At 36.7% G+C, this 17,036-nt stretch overlaps 1 protein-coding gene across 1 annotated transcript in view; it reads left to right on the top strand.

The window, feature by feature from the left end:
* ERBB4 (erb-b2 receptor tyrosine kinase 4) overlaps nucleotides 1-17,036 on the top strand; it is a 925,368-nt gene that overhangs the window by 632,727 nt on the left and 275,605 nt on the right. Inside the window, exons 5-6 of the mRNA XM_081095735.1 lie at nucleotides 940-1,005; nucleotides 15,542-15,660. Coding sequence (XP_080951861.1) covers nucleotides 940-1,005; nucleotides 15,542-15,660 — 185 coding nt within the window. The remainder of the gene's footprint in view (nucleotides 1-939; nucleotides 1,006-15,541; nucleotides 15,661-17,036) is intronic.

Raw genomic sequence — 17,036 nt, 5'->3', positions numbered from 1 at the left:
CCCTTCCTCTCTGCAATCAATAAAAATATATTTTTAAAAATTTATATTAAGATACTGGTTCACACATTGGCCCTGTACACTGAGGGCAAGGAGAGATGGAAGAAAGAGGCAGGCAACTCCAGATTTGTACGTGGCAGGTTTAAGAAGCCAGGGAATTGATATATGAAGCTTGTCTTTGATGGCCACAAGATGAGTAGACTTCCACACACTCCCACTAGAATCTTAAAAGTTCATATAGAGACCTTAATGGGTTCAGTCATATACTCAGTCCAGCTGGTCTCAACAACACCTACTCTCTCTAGGCTACACCCTTGTAACAAATGCTGGCTTGGGAACATCAGCCAGGATGTACATTCCAAGGACAGAGGCGAAGTGAGGGTGTTCCAATTGCCCAGGTCCAGCTCAAGGTTCAAGTGATGGTCAAGTCCTCTTGACAATTTCCTACAATTAAAGATAATCTAAATGATGTATGTAACCTTTTATTCTGATGGTTTGTTATGTGTTTATAAGAACATATTCTTGTTTTCATAGATTTGAACTTAAGTGTTGACATAATCCTTAATAACTGTTGGTATCAGTAAGCCATGTACTTTAGAAATTATATCCAATATAATAGGTCATAAGCATAAAACTGTTCATTAATCAAACTAAAATGCATTTAATGTAAATATTTCCTTCTTACTAGCTGGTAAAATGCATAAACTCATTGATTTCCTTTTTTTATAAAATGATGAGACTATTTTGAATATAAAGAGATTGTTTTTCACATCACATGCATTTGACATTCAGGTTTTGTTACTTAAGCAAGCATTTTATGGCTATGCTTCAACTCTAGTATGACTTAAAAATCCTCATAAAGGAGCAAGAATATTTCATTAGGGGAGATAAAGTCAAAGAATGAGAGATTATAATGTGAATGTGTTTTTGCCTCTTCTGCAGGTGGACGTTGCCATAAGTCCTGTACCGGCCGATGCTGGGGACCCACAGAAAACCATTGCCAGACTTGTAAGTGCTCAACTAGTAGAGAGCATAGGCTTGAAATGGTCAAATCATTTTATAATTGATGATTTTCTGCTGTCTGGGGATAAGAAACATGAAAATGAGTTTTTGCTTCCTTGTGGTGTATGTGTCTGTCCCATCATCCACTCAAAGGTTAGCAGGCTTTGCAATGCACCTTGATTTTTTCACTTCGTGCATATGTGCATTAATTTATTTGTGGGGATAATTCCTAGAAGTGGTCATTGCAGGGTCAAGGATATGTGTATAAGAAATTTGATAGAAATCACGAACATGGAGATGTTCTCTATAAAGTTTGTAGCAATTTCCTCTGCCAAGAGCAATGCATGTACATGCCTGTTTCCCTATTCCCTGGGCAAAGCAGTGTGTCATCAAGTCTGGGTCTTTGAAAAAAGGTTAGAAGAAGCATAGTATATCAGAGTAGACTTAAGTTAACTTATTTCATGAAAACAATGTTTTAGGGCAAAGTATTGGCAAGAATTTTAAGCAGGACTTTAAGATTAGATGACTGTTTGAAATAAGTATACTAGCTATAATATTAGACAGTGTTTTAATAGCATCCTACCAAGGTACGGGAGAGCCTAATTCCATTCTCACAGAATGAAGAATAATGATTTAGAACAAAATGTTAATAGAACTGAAGGTTAAGAGATCCTGTAGTAAGAGTAGATATTGACTCAGGGTAGACCTATTGGATTCTCTCCCTAGACAATTTGGACTTGGGATCCAGATGCTGGTAGCATAACCTTAGAAACTTGAACTTGAAGAGATATTAAACTTAGTAGAGGTTTCCCAAACCATGTGTTAATGAGAAACAGATATGGCCAGTCCTCAGTGACTCAGAAGAATAAATCAGCCATACAGAAGCCAGAAGAAATGAGAGAGAGAGAAAGAGAGAGAGAGAGAGAAAGAGAGATTTTGACAGTTCCTATCTCCTGTTTCTCTGACCTTCATGTGCTTCAGCTGCACTCTATTCTTGATGCCTTAAAAAACAGTGTTCTTCTAGTACATTTAAATGACTTTCCTTACTTGCCATGAAGTGAGGATGAGAATGAGTCTTGTAAGAAAAGCATCACACCATAGCTCATGTATGAAATCATCAGCCAAGAAGTCATTTAATCCACCTAATTTTTCAGCATAGACATTAACTTTACTATATAACCTAAAATTTAATGGTCACTGTAACTACTCCACAGAATCAATAAAAAATTTTAATATATTTTATTGATTTCATATAGAGAAAGGGAGAGAGAGATAGAAACATTAATGATGAGAAAGAATCATTGATTGGCTGCCTCCTGCATGCCCCACATTGGAGGTGGAGCCTGCAACCTGGACATGTGCCCAGACTTGGAATGAAACCATGACTTCCTGGTTCATTAAGTCAACACTCAACATGGAGCCACACCAGCCAGGCAGAATCAATAAAATTTAAATTCAATAGACATTTATATGTATTTCATATGTACAAGTCTAAATTTTGGATTAGTTTTCATTCACATAGATCTGTATAGCTTATAAAACATTTTCATTTTAAAATTTGTTTTCACAATATTCTTATAAGTTAAAAAGGCTTAGTTATAATTAACCTCTTTTTAACAATTGGGGAAATATAAGTTGAGAAAATTATTCAAGGAGATGTTAAATTTACAACACTGTTTCCTGTACACCATATTGCATAGCACAACTTAGTGGGAGAGAACATTAGATTTCAAGTCAGACAAATGAAACAAACCCCAGTTGTTTCCACTTCCTAGCCTGAAAAAGTGACTTAATCCTTTTAAATCTCAGTTACCAAATCTATAAGATAGAATAATTTCACTTTGCTCAGAAGTTTGCTCTATTGGAATCCAATCCAATCCAGTAATGTAGTTGAAATGCATTAATATTTTTGGCATATACTAAGGACCTAATAAAGAATAGCTAATATTATCATAAACTGAAGGAGAGGCTCTTAGAAAACATAATCTTTCTTAAATGTGAATGAATGGAAAAGCTCCTGGAGCCCATTCCCCCCTGTGAAGGCTCCTGACCATCATGGCTGGGAAAAGCAAAGCCCAGGACTGAAGAGGAGGCTCCTGAAGCAGAGGCTGGTTGCCCTTGACATTCTTTCCTGTTCTCTCTCTCTCCTAGTTTGAGTTATTTGAAAGGGAAATTGCTTATCCATATTTAAAGAGCCCAATATCCTGAGGTAAAATGTATTTTGCAACTACTCAAAGATATACATACTTATTGTAGAACCTGAATTTTAGAAATATGGTTATATATTTTTGAGAATTAGATCTCGTGAGAGATTCCAGAGAGACATGAGACCTCCAGAGTTCCATAGAGATGTAACATACGTGAGCAAAAAAAAAATTAATGTGAAATATCTAGACTTATTTTAGATTTTTGATGATCAATCTGTTAATTAAACTGTTTCTTCTCCTTAGGCCTACTTGAGATGCACTATCTCTGAATACTAATTGACCGTTTAAGAAATTAGAAAGCATACATTGTGCAAGTTTTTGAAAATATTGAGCTCTTGTTGATTGACCACACAAAAGTACATTGTAACATTTGAAAGACATAGTCTTATATTATTCAGAAATGACTTTTTTTTTAAATCTTCACCCAAGGGTGTGTGTATGTGAGTGTGTGTGTGTGTGTGTGTGTGTATACACACACACACACTAATAAAAGAGGAAGATGCAAATTGACCATCCCTCCATGATACCCACAAGCCATACCCACCAGCCAATCAGGAGTGAGTATGCAATTAACCTGACAAAGATGGCAGGTTACTTTGCATATGTGGGTATCAAGTGCCCTGGGAGGCAATGGCAGCCACGGGCTCCTAGGACCATCGCCGGCCTGGGAGGTGAGGCTGGCTGAGCCTAGCCACGCCCACGGGCTCCAGGGACCTTCACTGGCAGAGAGCAGAGCAGGAGAGAAGGCAGAGAACGGGATGTTTGGAGGACTTGGCAGAGCAGGAGGCCTCTGGACCTAGAGCAGATTGAGAGAGAGGGCAGCTTGGAGGGCGTGGCTCCCTCTGTCAACCCAGCTTCCTCATCACAGCTGTGGAAACTGACAGCAGAGAGGAGGAAGTCCCACCCCCACAGAATCATTTTTTTCATTTATTTTCAGAGAGAGGGAAAGACAAAGAGAAACACCAAAGTAAGAGAAACACATCAATTGGTTTCCTCCTGCATGAGCTCTGACCAGGGCCTGGGCCTGGGAGGAGCCTGTGACCTAGGTACATGCCCTTGTGCCCTTAGCCAGAATTGAACCCAGGACCCTTCAGTCCATAGATCAAGGCTCTATCCACTGAGCCAAATTGGCTAGGGCATGATTTCTTTTCTTAATGACCAAAATACATTCAGGGCTTCTCTGGGATGCTCAACTTCATGATTTGCCAAGTATTTTCTTATTTTTTAATGGAGAATTATTTTTTGAGACTCTTAATACATTAGAGAAGAACAGTAAAGATACTTAAAATCCCCACACTTCCACTAAGGAATCCAATGTTAAGAATTGTGTTCATTCACCACATCTTATCAATGCTGACATCTTCCCGCAGGTGTCGCCTCCAAAATAGCAAATGTTCCAGGAATTATCCCCAGTAAGAGTAAATAGTGAGAAATGGGAGGAAAGAGAAATGATTCAGGCTCTGGAAGAACTAATCTGTGATAATGAATGACTTGTAAAGGTGAAATAAAGCAAAGAGAGGTGATCAGAAAGAGATAGCTCTGAATAGAGATATGGGAAAATAAAAATGCGGTAACAATGGTAAGCTTGAAGGAAAGTCTGCAAGGGGCAGAAGTTTGTTTAAATGTTAGTTTTTAATTACAGTTTACATTCAATACTACTTTGTATTAGTTTAAACTAAAAGTGTACAGCATAGTGGATAGACAATCATGTACATTACAAAGATCCCCCCCCCCCTTCCATATCTCAAGTACCCACTGGCACGGGACATACCTATTACAATACCATTGACTATATTTCCCATAATGTACTTACATTCCCATGACTATTTTTTTAATACTAATTTGTACTTTTTAATCCATTCACTCTTTTTGACAACTCTTCCAAACCTCACCCCTCTGGCAACCATCAGTCTGCTTTTTGTGTCTGTGAATTTGTTTGTTTGTTTGTTTTGCTCTTTAGATTTCACATATAAGTAAAATTATATGGATGGATCTAGAGCAGTGATGGCGAACCTATGACACGCGTGTCAGAGGTGACACGCGAACTCATTTTTTTGTTTGATTTTTCTTTGTTAAATGGCATTTAAATATATAAAATAAATATCAAAAATATAAATCTTTGTTTTACTATGGTTGTAAATATCAAATAATTTCTATATGTGATATGGCACCAGAGTTAAGTTAGGGTTTTTCAAAATGCTGACACGCTGAGCTCAAAAGGTTCGCCATTACTGATCTAGAGGGTATTATACCAAGTGAAATAGTGAGAGAAAGGGACAAAAGTTTTAAAATAATGAATGAAAAAGAATAGATTTAGTGAAATGAAAGGAGAGTATAAATAAATTGACAACTTACTGTGGACAACAACTTATACATGCCTATAGAATTTTTATAAAGTTTTGTAAATTTTTGTTAAATTTAGTAACATGTTGAGACTATTTTGTATACTGGTTTGTGTGCTATATTTAGATTTCATTGCATTTAGAATAATTTAAGTCTTTTATTGTTCTTCTATAGTTTTATATAATGTTCAGCCTACTAACTGCAGCACTAACATCTATTTGTAAACGTTTTTCTAAAATGTTATTTTTATAAATACATTCCTAAAGGAAAAACCTTAGACAACCGAAAGAATTTTATAAATATTAAAGTAAGAAAATCATGCTTATAGAATCTAGCCAAGTGCTGTTACTGTTTTACTTCATGATTCTGATTTTCTAAAGTGACTTGAATATATTCTCCTTAAATTCTTTCTGATGTTACAGCATCATGGCCCTAAAAACCTAACAAGACTTCTTACGTAATTGCAATAGGTCAACATAGAGCTCATGATTCGGTACTGAGAGCTGCATTACATGTAGAGAAGTGACTCAGGCTTGAAAGATCTTGTAAGCTCAGTTAAATCATGGCCGCATTACTCCACAACACAGCTTAACCTTAAGTAAATTGATTTGGTGGATTAATATACTCATGTCAGGGGAGACAAACTTATCTGCTATGTCAAGTCTGAAGCTTATAGAATTGTATTTAGCAGCTTACTGGTCAGAATGACAACTCTCTCTAGTCATGAGAACTGAGTCCTGAGCTACAGAGGTTTAGGTGTGAGAGAGACTAAGCTTTAAGAAGTAAATAATAATGATTAAAAGAACAATGTTATCTCTGTGGCTGCAAGATATATAAGGCACACTTATCTCATTTAAAGTAGATACCACATGTCCCTTTTTATCTTTGAGCACAGTATCAGGTCAGCTCTCTCCAGCCACCTATTAGGCAGTGTGGATTTTCATTTTATACATTCCTTTTGTCCTCCTGGACCCGGTGTCACCTCCTTAAGACACTGCATTTTATTTTTATTTTTAGAAGGAGGAGAACATATCAAAACATTAGAGTTTGATTCCCCTCATCTTTGCATGCATTTTGCATTAAAGTAGTTATAATTGTCTTCAACTGAAGGTTATTTAACTAAAATATTCTCTGCTGATTACCACTTGCTATACTCTTCAGTCTTCTAAGTTGTTTTGCATATGATATTTCTTGCTTTGAAACTACTTGAAAAATGTAAGTGCATTTGACAATAGCATGTTTCAACTGCTGGAGTGAATAGATATACTCTGATCATTGAAATGTCTATGAAATTGATTAAAGCTAATTCATCATTTTAACCACAGGACAACTACATTGTGAAATTCACCCATTACTTCTACAATATTGTTTCTAGCTAGATTACCTCAAAACATTTTTAAATTAAAAATAGAACAGCATTAAAATTAATAAAAGCAGTGTATCCGTTCTGTTGTAGATAATGGTGAATGGAGCACTTTATTGTATTGGCAAAATAGAAACGAGTTCCAAACAACACTTCATGTTATTTATTGTTTCTATGCAGATATTATAGAACTTACTAGGAAAAATTTAGAAAAGTATTGAACATTTTCCTCAATAATTAATTATATGTATGTACAAACAAAATTACTTTCAATAGTGGTAATATATAAAAACTTTTAGTTTAATAATAGAAACAAAACAAAAACAAAACCACCATGGCCTGGCTATGGATTCTATTAACTACTAGGGCAAACTGTAGAGGAAGTATACATATGGTATATATACTTTTACCTGTTCCAAATATATCTGAAATTTCTTTGAAGAAAATGTTACAAATCTGAGAAGATAATTATATATTTTGGGTCCTCAAATTTTCAGCAAGCAAGAAAATGTAGCAATTCAAAATGAAAATGTACTTTTCTTCATGAAATTTCCAAAAGTAGTAGTAAAACCAAAATGAGAAATTATAAATATAATAATAAACTAATGACACCCACATAAATGCATGCACACACAATTTATTTAAAATGTTATTGTTTTTAGTGGGACAAATGTTTTTTAAAAAGAAGGTGCCCCTGTGGTAAATATCCAATCCGAGCAGAGAAAGGCCAAGTGGGAGCCAATGGGGAAAAGAAAAAGAGCTGAGCCAGCAGGCTCGATCAATCAGGATAACAGCTAGCCTTTGTGAAAAGTCAACAGCTTTAATTAAAACTCCTGTATTTTACTAATAACTTTGAATGTCCATAAGCCTTATTATTGATTTTCTATTTCCATTTTTGTGTTTGTAGTTTCTGAAGATATTGTAAAAATTAATGATCTGATTACTTGCATACATTTCTAAAATTATGCCCATCTAAAACATTTCCAAAAGATACCCAATAATTTGCTTGTAGAAAATAAGAGAAATATTTTTTTCTCTAATATGCTGTTGATATTGCTATAAGTTGATTATATTTGTTGTAATTTGGTGACCTTTTTTAAAGATTTAAAAGAATGGAATGTTTTTCATTTTAACTACGGAAGATAGAGTTATATTAAAAGTTCTATAAAATACATTTGAATTCAAGAGAGATTGCTTAATGCCATGTTAAAGGCTCAAGGGATATAAAGAAAATATATAAAGCTATGCCTGTTCTCTGGAAATGTCTTAAGGTATAAGACAAAGATGAGGAATGTTTGAAAAGGGGACATCAGGAGGCTGGGGGCATCAGGAGACTAGAGATGTAGTTCTAACTCTAAACTTAATTTCAGGGGTCTCAGTTTCCTCAAGTTCCCTTATCAACACAATAAAAATATTGAAAACGATGATACCTGTTCTTGCTTCTTACATGGTTAGGATATTTGCATGTGTGTGCCTGTATACTCAGTAATTAGCTATAGATCATATACACATAGGCGTAGACATTGACATAGATACAGGTAGTTTGGGGGATTGATTTATGTCCCTTTTAGCCTACTGATAGTGATACAGTCACTGGGAATGCCGGAGCCACTCTCCCTCAGCCTATACTACTGGTGGCCCACCCCACAGACATTTTTGGACCAGAGTCAACATTGTGGCTGGACCAGACTTTGTGGTTCTTATGATTGCAAGACATACCTCAGCAACAACCATCAGAGAACTTCAATAAAGCAATGATCATGCTAATTATTCCCAGGTCCCTGAGGGGACAAGGCAGGCTCAATGGCCACACAAAAAGGTCATGGGGAGGGAAAAGAGAAAGAGAGAGAGAGAGAGAGAGAGAGAAAGAGAGAGAGAGAGAGAGAGAGAGAGAGAGAGAGAGAGAGAGAGAGAGAATGTGAACATGGGGCTCTGCTTCTATTGGAATTCAGGGTCAGATGCCTGGAGTTTCATGGATTCACTGTTCCTTGGCCAATTTAAAACATAAGAATAGGAATGCATGAATTCGTCTGTGGAAAGGAAAAAGTGGGCTCACTTAAATTGTCAGTCACCTAGGTTACCAGGGTTTTCTAAAGAGGGAACTTAATGGAGTGAGTGGCGGCCTCGCTTCTTATCTAGGTGTGGTAATAGTAGTGTGCCATATAGCTGACCATATGATTATTTGTGATAGATGTCTTCAAAATCAACGCCTTGGTTAACTTTATCAAAAGCTTCCTATCACTTAACTACAGAAATGCAAGCTGTGGTTTGGTGCAGGGAGATCATCTTACCTGATCGGCAGGATTGGAGAGTGAGTACAGCACATTGGAAGGATTCCTGGCAGGACACTGAGCAGAATAGTCAGAAATACTGGAATTGTTCTGTGGGAAGAAAAGTCATCGTTTGAAAACATTCTTCCTCATGTACTTGAAGTGCGTGTTTTCTATGGTGGTTCCACTTTAAGATTATTATACTGAGATTGTGGACTTGAGTGTTGGCCCCATCTGGGTCTCAGTGTCCTCCCCTAAAATCAATAGGTTGAACTCAGTCACATATGAGGTTTGATAAAGTGCTAAGTATAAAACAATCTTATCTTTGCAGCTTTCACCATTAATTTGAATATCTTAGTTTTCATTACTCATCACTCACAATTGTGTTGTTACAATAAAATTACTCCAGAACAAATTATGTTTCAAGAGTGTAAAGCAGAGATGTGTAGATCATTTTAGTTTTTCAATATTATATTTAAAATCGCTTCTGAAACTATCTTCCTCCCACTCCCACCCCACTCGGTCATTAAATTGAGATACCTATTATATGTGGCTCTTAATGTAAACATATTAGTGAAGATATATAGGAGTCTGGAAATTAATTTAAAACCCTACTTTATGATAAGTTATGCAACCCAGGATAAGCTAGTTAAATTTTCTTCAAATGTTAACTTCTTCATCTGTAACACTGGAATAATTAATTTGCTCTGTCAAGTGTATAGCTTATTTCATATTATAGATTTTTTAAGGCCCTATAACTCAAGTACATAGACTTGAAATATAATAATGTATTTCCATCAATGAAGACTCAGGCAGGACTGGGCAAGAAGGGCTGGACATGCCCTGGAGCCAACCTCCCGTGGTCCCTCCCTGTCAGGCTGCACCTGGGGTGGCGCCATGGCTCCAAGTGCATCTGCAGGGTCCCTCTGGCAGGTGGGGTCCCTTGGCCTGGCCTGCGGAGATGAGGCCATAACTGGCTCTCTGACATCCCCTGAGGGCTCCCGGCGTGTGAGAGGGCGCTCTGCAAAGCTGCTGTCGTACAGGATGTGGAATGCAAATGCAAGTGTGCAGTAAACCAGATTTGGAGCCAACAGTGCCCCAGCAACAACGTAACCCATGGCTGAAGATGGAATTGCACGGCCCTGCGAGGAATCGGGCTCCCTCCTCTCTGGTTTCGAGGTGTGTCACCCAAGAACTGCCACTGCCAAGTCACTGCAGCTCGGCAGCTCCTGTGTTGAATGTCTGCCCCTTGGTGGTCAGTGCGCATCATAGTGACCAGTGGGACAGTAGGAGGGACACTTAGCATATTAGCCATATATATATATATATATATATATATATATATATATATATATATATAATTTGTCCATATGCGCCCATTTTTTATATCAGGTTCCTAGAAATAGAAGTGTTTGATCAGCATGAATTTACATAAACGAATTTGATAGAGACAAACTACTCTTCAAAAATCTTGTATCTATTTAGACACATACCAGTAGTTTTCCCAATGTTTTATCCACATCAAAACTAGATATCATTTCTTTTGTATTTAGGAATTATACCCACAGTGCCCTTATTTCCCTGTTTTAATTCATAGTTCCTGGATTATAACTGAGGCCAAACAAGTATTTTTTTTTAAATAATTATTAACCTTTTCTAAATATCTTTCTTAAACTTTCCATTTATATTTTTGGCTCAATTGTTCTACTCCATTTTGCTATGTAAGACTTTTTTGTTTTTTACACATAATCATTGTAAATACTTATCTTTAATAATAAAAGCGTAATATGCAAATCAACTGAACGGCCAAATAGCAGAACAGCTGTCTGGACGAACATGCTATAACACCCACTGGCGCCAGCCCAGCCAAGGCAGGTGTGATGTGATTGGTCAGGGGCCCTGCCATCGCCCCATGATCACCCTGCAGAGGGAGGCCCAGGCCACCAACTGGCAGGCTGCGGCGGGTTTGCAGGACCTGCCTTGCAGGAGTGATCCATCATGGAGCCCCAGATGGATGGGCAGGGACTACCTCTTTGGAGCAATCAATCTCGGAGCCCTGGAATCGATCACCCCAAAGAGGGAGGCCCATGATACATAGCCAGTGGCGCTGCAGTGGGTAGTCTGGGCCTCCCTCTGCTGGGGAGATCCATCATGGGTCCCTTAGCCCGGCCTGTGCCCTCTTGCAGTCCAGGACCCCTCAGGGGATGTCTACCTGCCGGCTTAAGGTGGAAGTTAGGCTTCCTTCTGGCAGTCTGGGGTTCTCGAAGTCTGGGATCCCTCGTTCCTTACTGCCCACCTGCAGCCAAGGTGGGAGAGGCTTATGCCACCACCGCTGCATTCATTGTGCTCGCTGCACTCGCCAACCATGAGCCCAGCTTCTGGTAGAATATTTGGTATTTAAATGTTACACATCTGATTCTCATGGATAATTTGAATGAATCCCCATTCCCAATTTCAAGTTTACTCACCCTAATATAATAAACATTTAACTTCCCAAGTTTTATCTTTTGTATTATACAATCACAGTTAGTGATGTACCACCATTGAATAAGCTCATTAATATTTGACTGAAATATTTTAATGCACCCAATGTAGCAATTTAGAAAGGTTAGTAAATACAGGAAAAAACGCTAATGAATTAATATTCAAGCAAGGATAGAAATTAATATAACCGAAGCAATTATAAGTTAATGTTCCCATGGAGGCTAAGTGAGTTATCTCATTGATTTCAGGAAGTATTTTTGTTTTGTTTCTGTCATAATAAAATATGAGTATAGCCTGATGCTTTTAATTCATAGTAAGTAATGTTTATTAATCAACTAATGCCCTTAAATGGATTTTACACAGAGAATGTTTTCCTTCTAAAAACAAATCTCACATAATGTGAAGAAAAGTTTCTTAACTATGTCATATCACAGTTTAGAGATTAAGTGTATTTTGCCCGTTTTGCTTATATTATTACTAGAAGCCTGTTGCACGAAGATTCGCACAATAGGCCTTCGTTCCTGTGGCTGATGGCACCGGTTTTCCTCCGGCACCCGGGACCCAGGCCTTTGGTCTGCGTCTGCCGCAGCAGAAAAGCCAAGCCTCGAGGCTAGGCTTTTCCCCTCCTGCCGCAGCAAGGCTTGGAGAAGCCAAGCCTCTTCAGTACTGAGTCTTTAGTCTTCACTCTGGCCGGAACCTTCAGTCTTCACTCTGTGCCTGCATATGCAAATTAACTGCCATTTTTGTTAAGTTAATTTGCATAGTCCCTCTGATTGGCTGGTGGGTGTAGCAGAGTGACACCAATTTGCATGTTTCTCTTTTATTAGTGTAGATATGTCAAGCAAACACTTTCAAAATATATTTCATGTTTTTTGAACTTTCTTTTAAAAAATAGATATTTTTATTGATTTCAGAGAGGAAGAAGAGGGAAAGAGAGATAGAAACATCAATTATGAAAGATAATAAATTATCAGCTGCCTCCTGCACAACCCACATTGGTGATCAAACCCCCAACTCAGGCATGTCCCCTGACCTAGAATTGAACAGTGACCTTTTTGGTTCCTAGATCTACGCGCAACCACTGATCCACACCAGCCAGGCTGAACTTTCAATTGGTATTAAGGCATGTGAAAACCATGATGCCAAAAAGTGCTATTTTTAGTGTTAAATGTCTCTCACTTTTTATTTTTATTTTTTAAATTTTTTTAATATATTTTATTGATTTTTCAAAGAGAGGAAGGGAGAGGGATAGAGAGCTAGAAACATTGATGAGAGAGAAACATTGACCAGCTGCCTCTTGCACACCTCCCACTGGGGATGTGCCCGCAACCAAGGTACATGCCCTTGACTGGAATCGAACCCGGGACCCTTCATTTCGCAGGCTGATGCTCTATCCACTGAACCAAACCGGTTTGGCTCACTTTTTATTTTTAAAATCAACGCTAGATGAGTTTTGAAGCAAATCCTGTAATTTAATTATCTTTTAATAGCTTAAATGAAAAAAAATTAAAAGTAATAACTTAGAGAGATATTTCTTTGCATGTCCCTCAAATGAAATGGCATATCTAAGATCAAAGTGTCCTAAAAAATATGAGATACATGACTACTATATAAAAGAAATAGCAGTTTTGAAAAATTTAAAGTTGACTCAACACATATAATGTAATTATTTAAAACACATATTTTAAAACTTCCACAGTATAATATTATTATAGAAAATAAGATTGTACTCTTAGATTATAATCATAGCATATTATTTTCATAATTAATTAAATTATTCAACATAATGATCTTAATATAAACATTTAATAAATAATTTAAAATAAATTTATGGTTAATTATCTTTATAAATATTATCTACACTAATTTCCTCATTTTGTGGGAGAAATCAAGCAAAGTATATAAATAAAGAGAAAGACATTTTATAAAGTTACCTTTAATCACTATAGAGTTAAAAATTAAGATTAACACTTCAATGTACATGACTTGGATTAAAATATAGGATATGATTGCTGACTCGCTTCATGTTATTTTCCAGCTGAGTAATTCCTTTTCACTAAAATCAAATTAACAGACTATCCTGTGATAACACTTATTTTAAATCTAGTAATTTGGTTACTTAACATTTATCTGCTGTTTTAATTAGCAGCTCTTGGTACATCAAAAAAGTCTTTTTTTTAAATAAGAAAGAGGAATTATATTTAAATCTATTATTTAAATAGAATATGAAATATAAGTGTTTTTTATATGGCATTGTTTATAAATTAGGGCATCTAAATAAATATACCACTTGGATAAAATGTAGAAACATTAATGTATGTATAATGTGTGAATATGAAGTGAATATGATTTATTTGGGTATCTTTCACATATAATGTAGAAGTAATGCATGTGTGTAATGTATATGAAATATAAATAAAAAGTACGTGAGTGCCAAGTAGACATTAGAATACACTAGAAAACAAATGAGTTATAAAATATATTGGATGATGATTGATGCTATAACAAAAATGCTAGAAAGAAGGAAATGACAAAGGGGAGGGATGAAGAGAGGAAGAGAAATAAAAGAAAGAGATGCATGCTGTAGCTCAATAGAGAATTCAGATCTGAATCTGAAAGTAATCTCCCTATAGGTAGAAGGCAAAGTAAAAGATGAATGATTTCATTCAATCATGAGCCCATAGCCCAAGAAAATTGCCAAGATCAACCATGACCAATTCTGAGGAATACTAATGTTTAAGGAGTTGTGCTTTGCTACTGAAGCAGTGAAGGAAGCTTTGAATAACTAGTCAAAGAGGTAGGAAGACACAAGGCTGAAGTGGAAATACAGAAACCAAGAAGTGACATGCTATACATATCCTATAAAATTTAGTTCTCCAAAATACTTTGAAATATCTCTTTACTAAGTGAGATAAGCAGAATTATTTTCCTCAATGCCATAATGTTGAAGCCCAGTCTGTAGCGTTGATTCTACTAAAGTGTACCTGTAGGATTCCGCCAGCTTGTATTAAAGGGTGTTATAAGAAAAGACCAGTCGAAGTTTTTGTTGTATTTAGTGTGAATGTGTCTTCTTCCTCCCATACACCCTCACTCCCATTTTTCTTTTTTACCTTCTTCCTTCTTCCCCTCCTTCCCTTCCTTTGAGAAAGTTGCTCTGTTTCTTACGTGGGTTCCTCCTTTTGAAGATTCTCATTAGAAATTTCACTGATATCCCAGGAATAGAAAGAGTTTTGCTACTACTACTTAGTTCTCTCTCTCTCTCTCTCTCTCTCTCTCTCTCTCTCTCTCTCTCTCTCTCTCTCCTCAATCTCTCTCTCTCTCCCTTCCCCCCTCTCCCCCCTCTCTCTTCCTGTCTGGTCTCTCTCTCCCCCTCTCTCTCTCCCTCTCTCATTTCATCTATATATCCATCTGTCTATCTGATATGAATCATGTAAGATATAATGTGAATCATGTAAAGATTTATATTTTTCTTTTTGCACTGACTTATAAAAACCTTAGGGTTATTTCTGGGGACACCTGCTATAGGACCTAACTGTGCCCAGTGTGAATTGATTCCATCTTTCCTAACCTACCAGAGTGCCTCATTCAGTTATTTCAAACTCAATTCTCTCCTGTTAAATTATATGATTTTAGTAAAGCACAATAGTGTTTGTTTGCATGAGAAAGAATCTATAAATTAACTTATGTGTTTGAAGATTTTTGTACAGTAATTTTGATCTGTTGCAGACTTCATTCAGCATGCATTTGCTGAATTGAGTCAATGGTGGGTCAATTGATATTCTAGAGGCCAGCTTTTCCCAGCTACTTACTCCAAGTCATCTTAGAAGCTTCTCTTGGTGGCTGATTTGACCAGGCTTCATATCTGTCTTCTGCAGTGACAAGGACGGTGTGTGCAGAACAATGTGATGGCAGGTGCTACGGACCCTATGTCAGTGACTGCTGTCATCGAGAGTGTGCTGGAGGCTGCTCAGGGCCTAAGGACACCGACTGCTTTGTAAGTATGGGTGCTCTTTTTCCCTCCCTTCTAGGTTTGACTCAGGCACATTGAATCCTTAATACCTTATTGAAAAAAATCCAGTTAAACCACTTTAGGATTAAGGAAAATTCTCTACGTTCCTTTAAGCCATGCATTCACTGGGTGGCAATTGATGAACTAGGATTGTTTGTTATGTCTTTCTGTTGCAATTTATATTACCAGTGAGATTTATTAGAGAATTGAATGAGAGCATATTGAAACATCTTTTAAAAACTAATAGGATCTTTCCAAAATTTACAGTGCTTACCTCTTTATGTTGTTGTATCATTGAGTTTCTGAGTGGGGGCACTTGGATTTTATTTTTTAAATATGAATTTAAGATACGTTTACAAATTTAAGCATTTTTAGTTTATGTTGTTTACAAATGGATATTATTCAAAATTTATGAGATTTACAAATACACACTTGAAGCAATTTGCATGCTAATCTGTGTGATTTTTATTTTAGAAGAGGATACTTTTACATTCTTAAAATTAACATTTGCCACTTGTTGGGGACACTTTTAATTATATTTTGATAGCTCTGATACAGTTCTTTCTGTTATTTTGAATACATACAAGCAATTCTGTGAGCTATAGTTAAATGCAATTTCATACACACACAGAGCACTTTAAGCGAACTCATAAATTGTTTTTGTTGTTAAAAATAAACAGAGGAATTTATTTTCTTGTTACCCCTTCTCAAATATTCAGAGAACACACACACACACACACACACACACATATTTAAAATTGAGTAATTTTTTTTTCAAATTGGCACTTAATTCTGAAAAATAAGCAAAATACCTGGTAGAAACTACAGCTCTTATGAGATGGTCACTTGTGAATTTTTTTTAATGTCACAAAAAATTTTAACTTGTCTACCCTGATTCTACAGTGAAAAAGAGTATGTATTGCAATAGTGAGTCAGGAGGAAGAAGAGAATATTAAAATGTTAAAAATTTAGAGCAGCTCCTCGGCAAGTCTTGGCTTGAGACCCTTTTCATTTGCTTGTCTCCAGACATGGGCTGGAAACAGGATCTGGAGAATGCTAAAAAAGCTTTGGGTTCACAATTCCAAAACAGTAACGACAACAAAACACCAATAGGCATAGCTTTCACTCTGTTTTGTTCATGGTCCCATTGCCATGAGAAGCAGAGTGCCAAGAGAGCTTCGGGATTTTTATTGCATTATTTTATGGAATGGTCCCGTGATTCCACTTTGGCATTGGCTACAGAATGCTCAGCAATGCCAGATCAAGGCTTGGGTGTAAGCGATGTTGTTGTGTTTGTCGGGTTCCTCTGGCTTATGTTCCTTTGTTGCTAAGCAATCTGTGCACAACATCTCATAAAGTAT

Source organism: Myotis nattereri (assembly GCF_964212035.1).
Source record: "Myotis nattereri genome assembly, chromosome: 7".
Lineage (NCBI taxonomy): Eukaryota > Metazoa > Chordata > Mammalia > Chiroptera > Vespertilionidae > Myotis > Myotis nattereri.
This window is presented reverse-complemented; position numbering and strand designations above follow the sequence as displayed.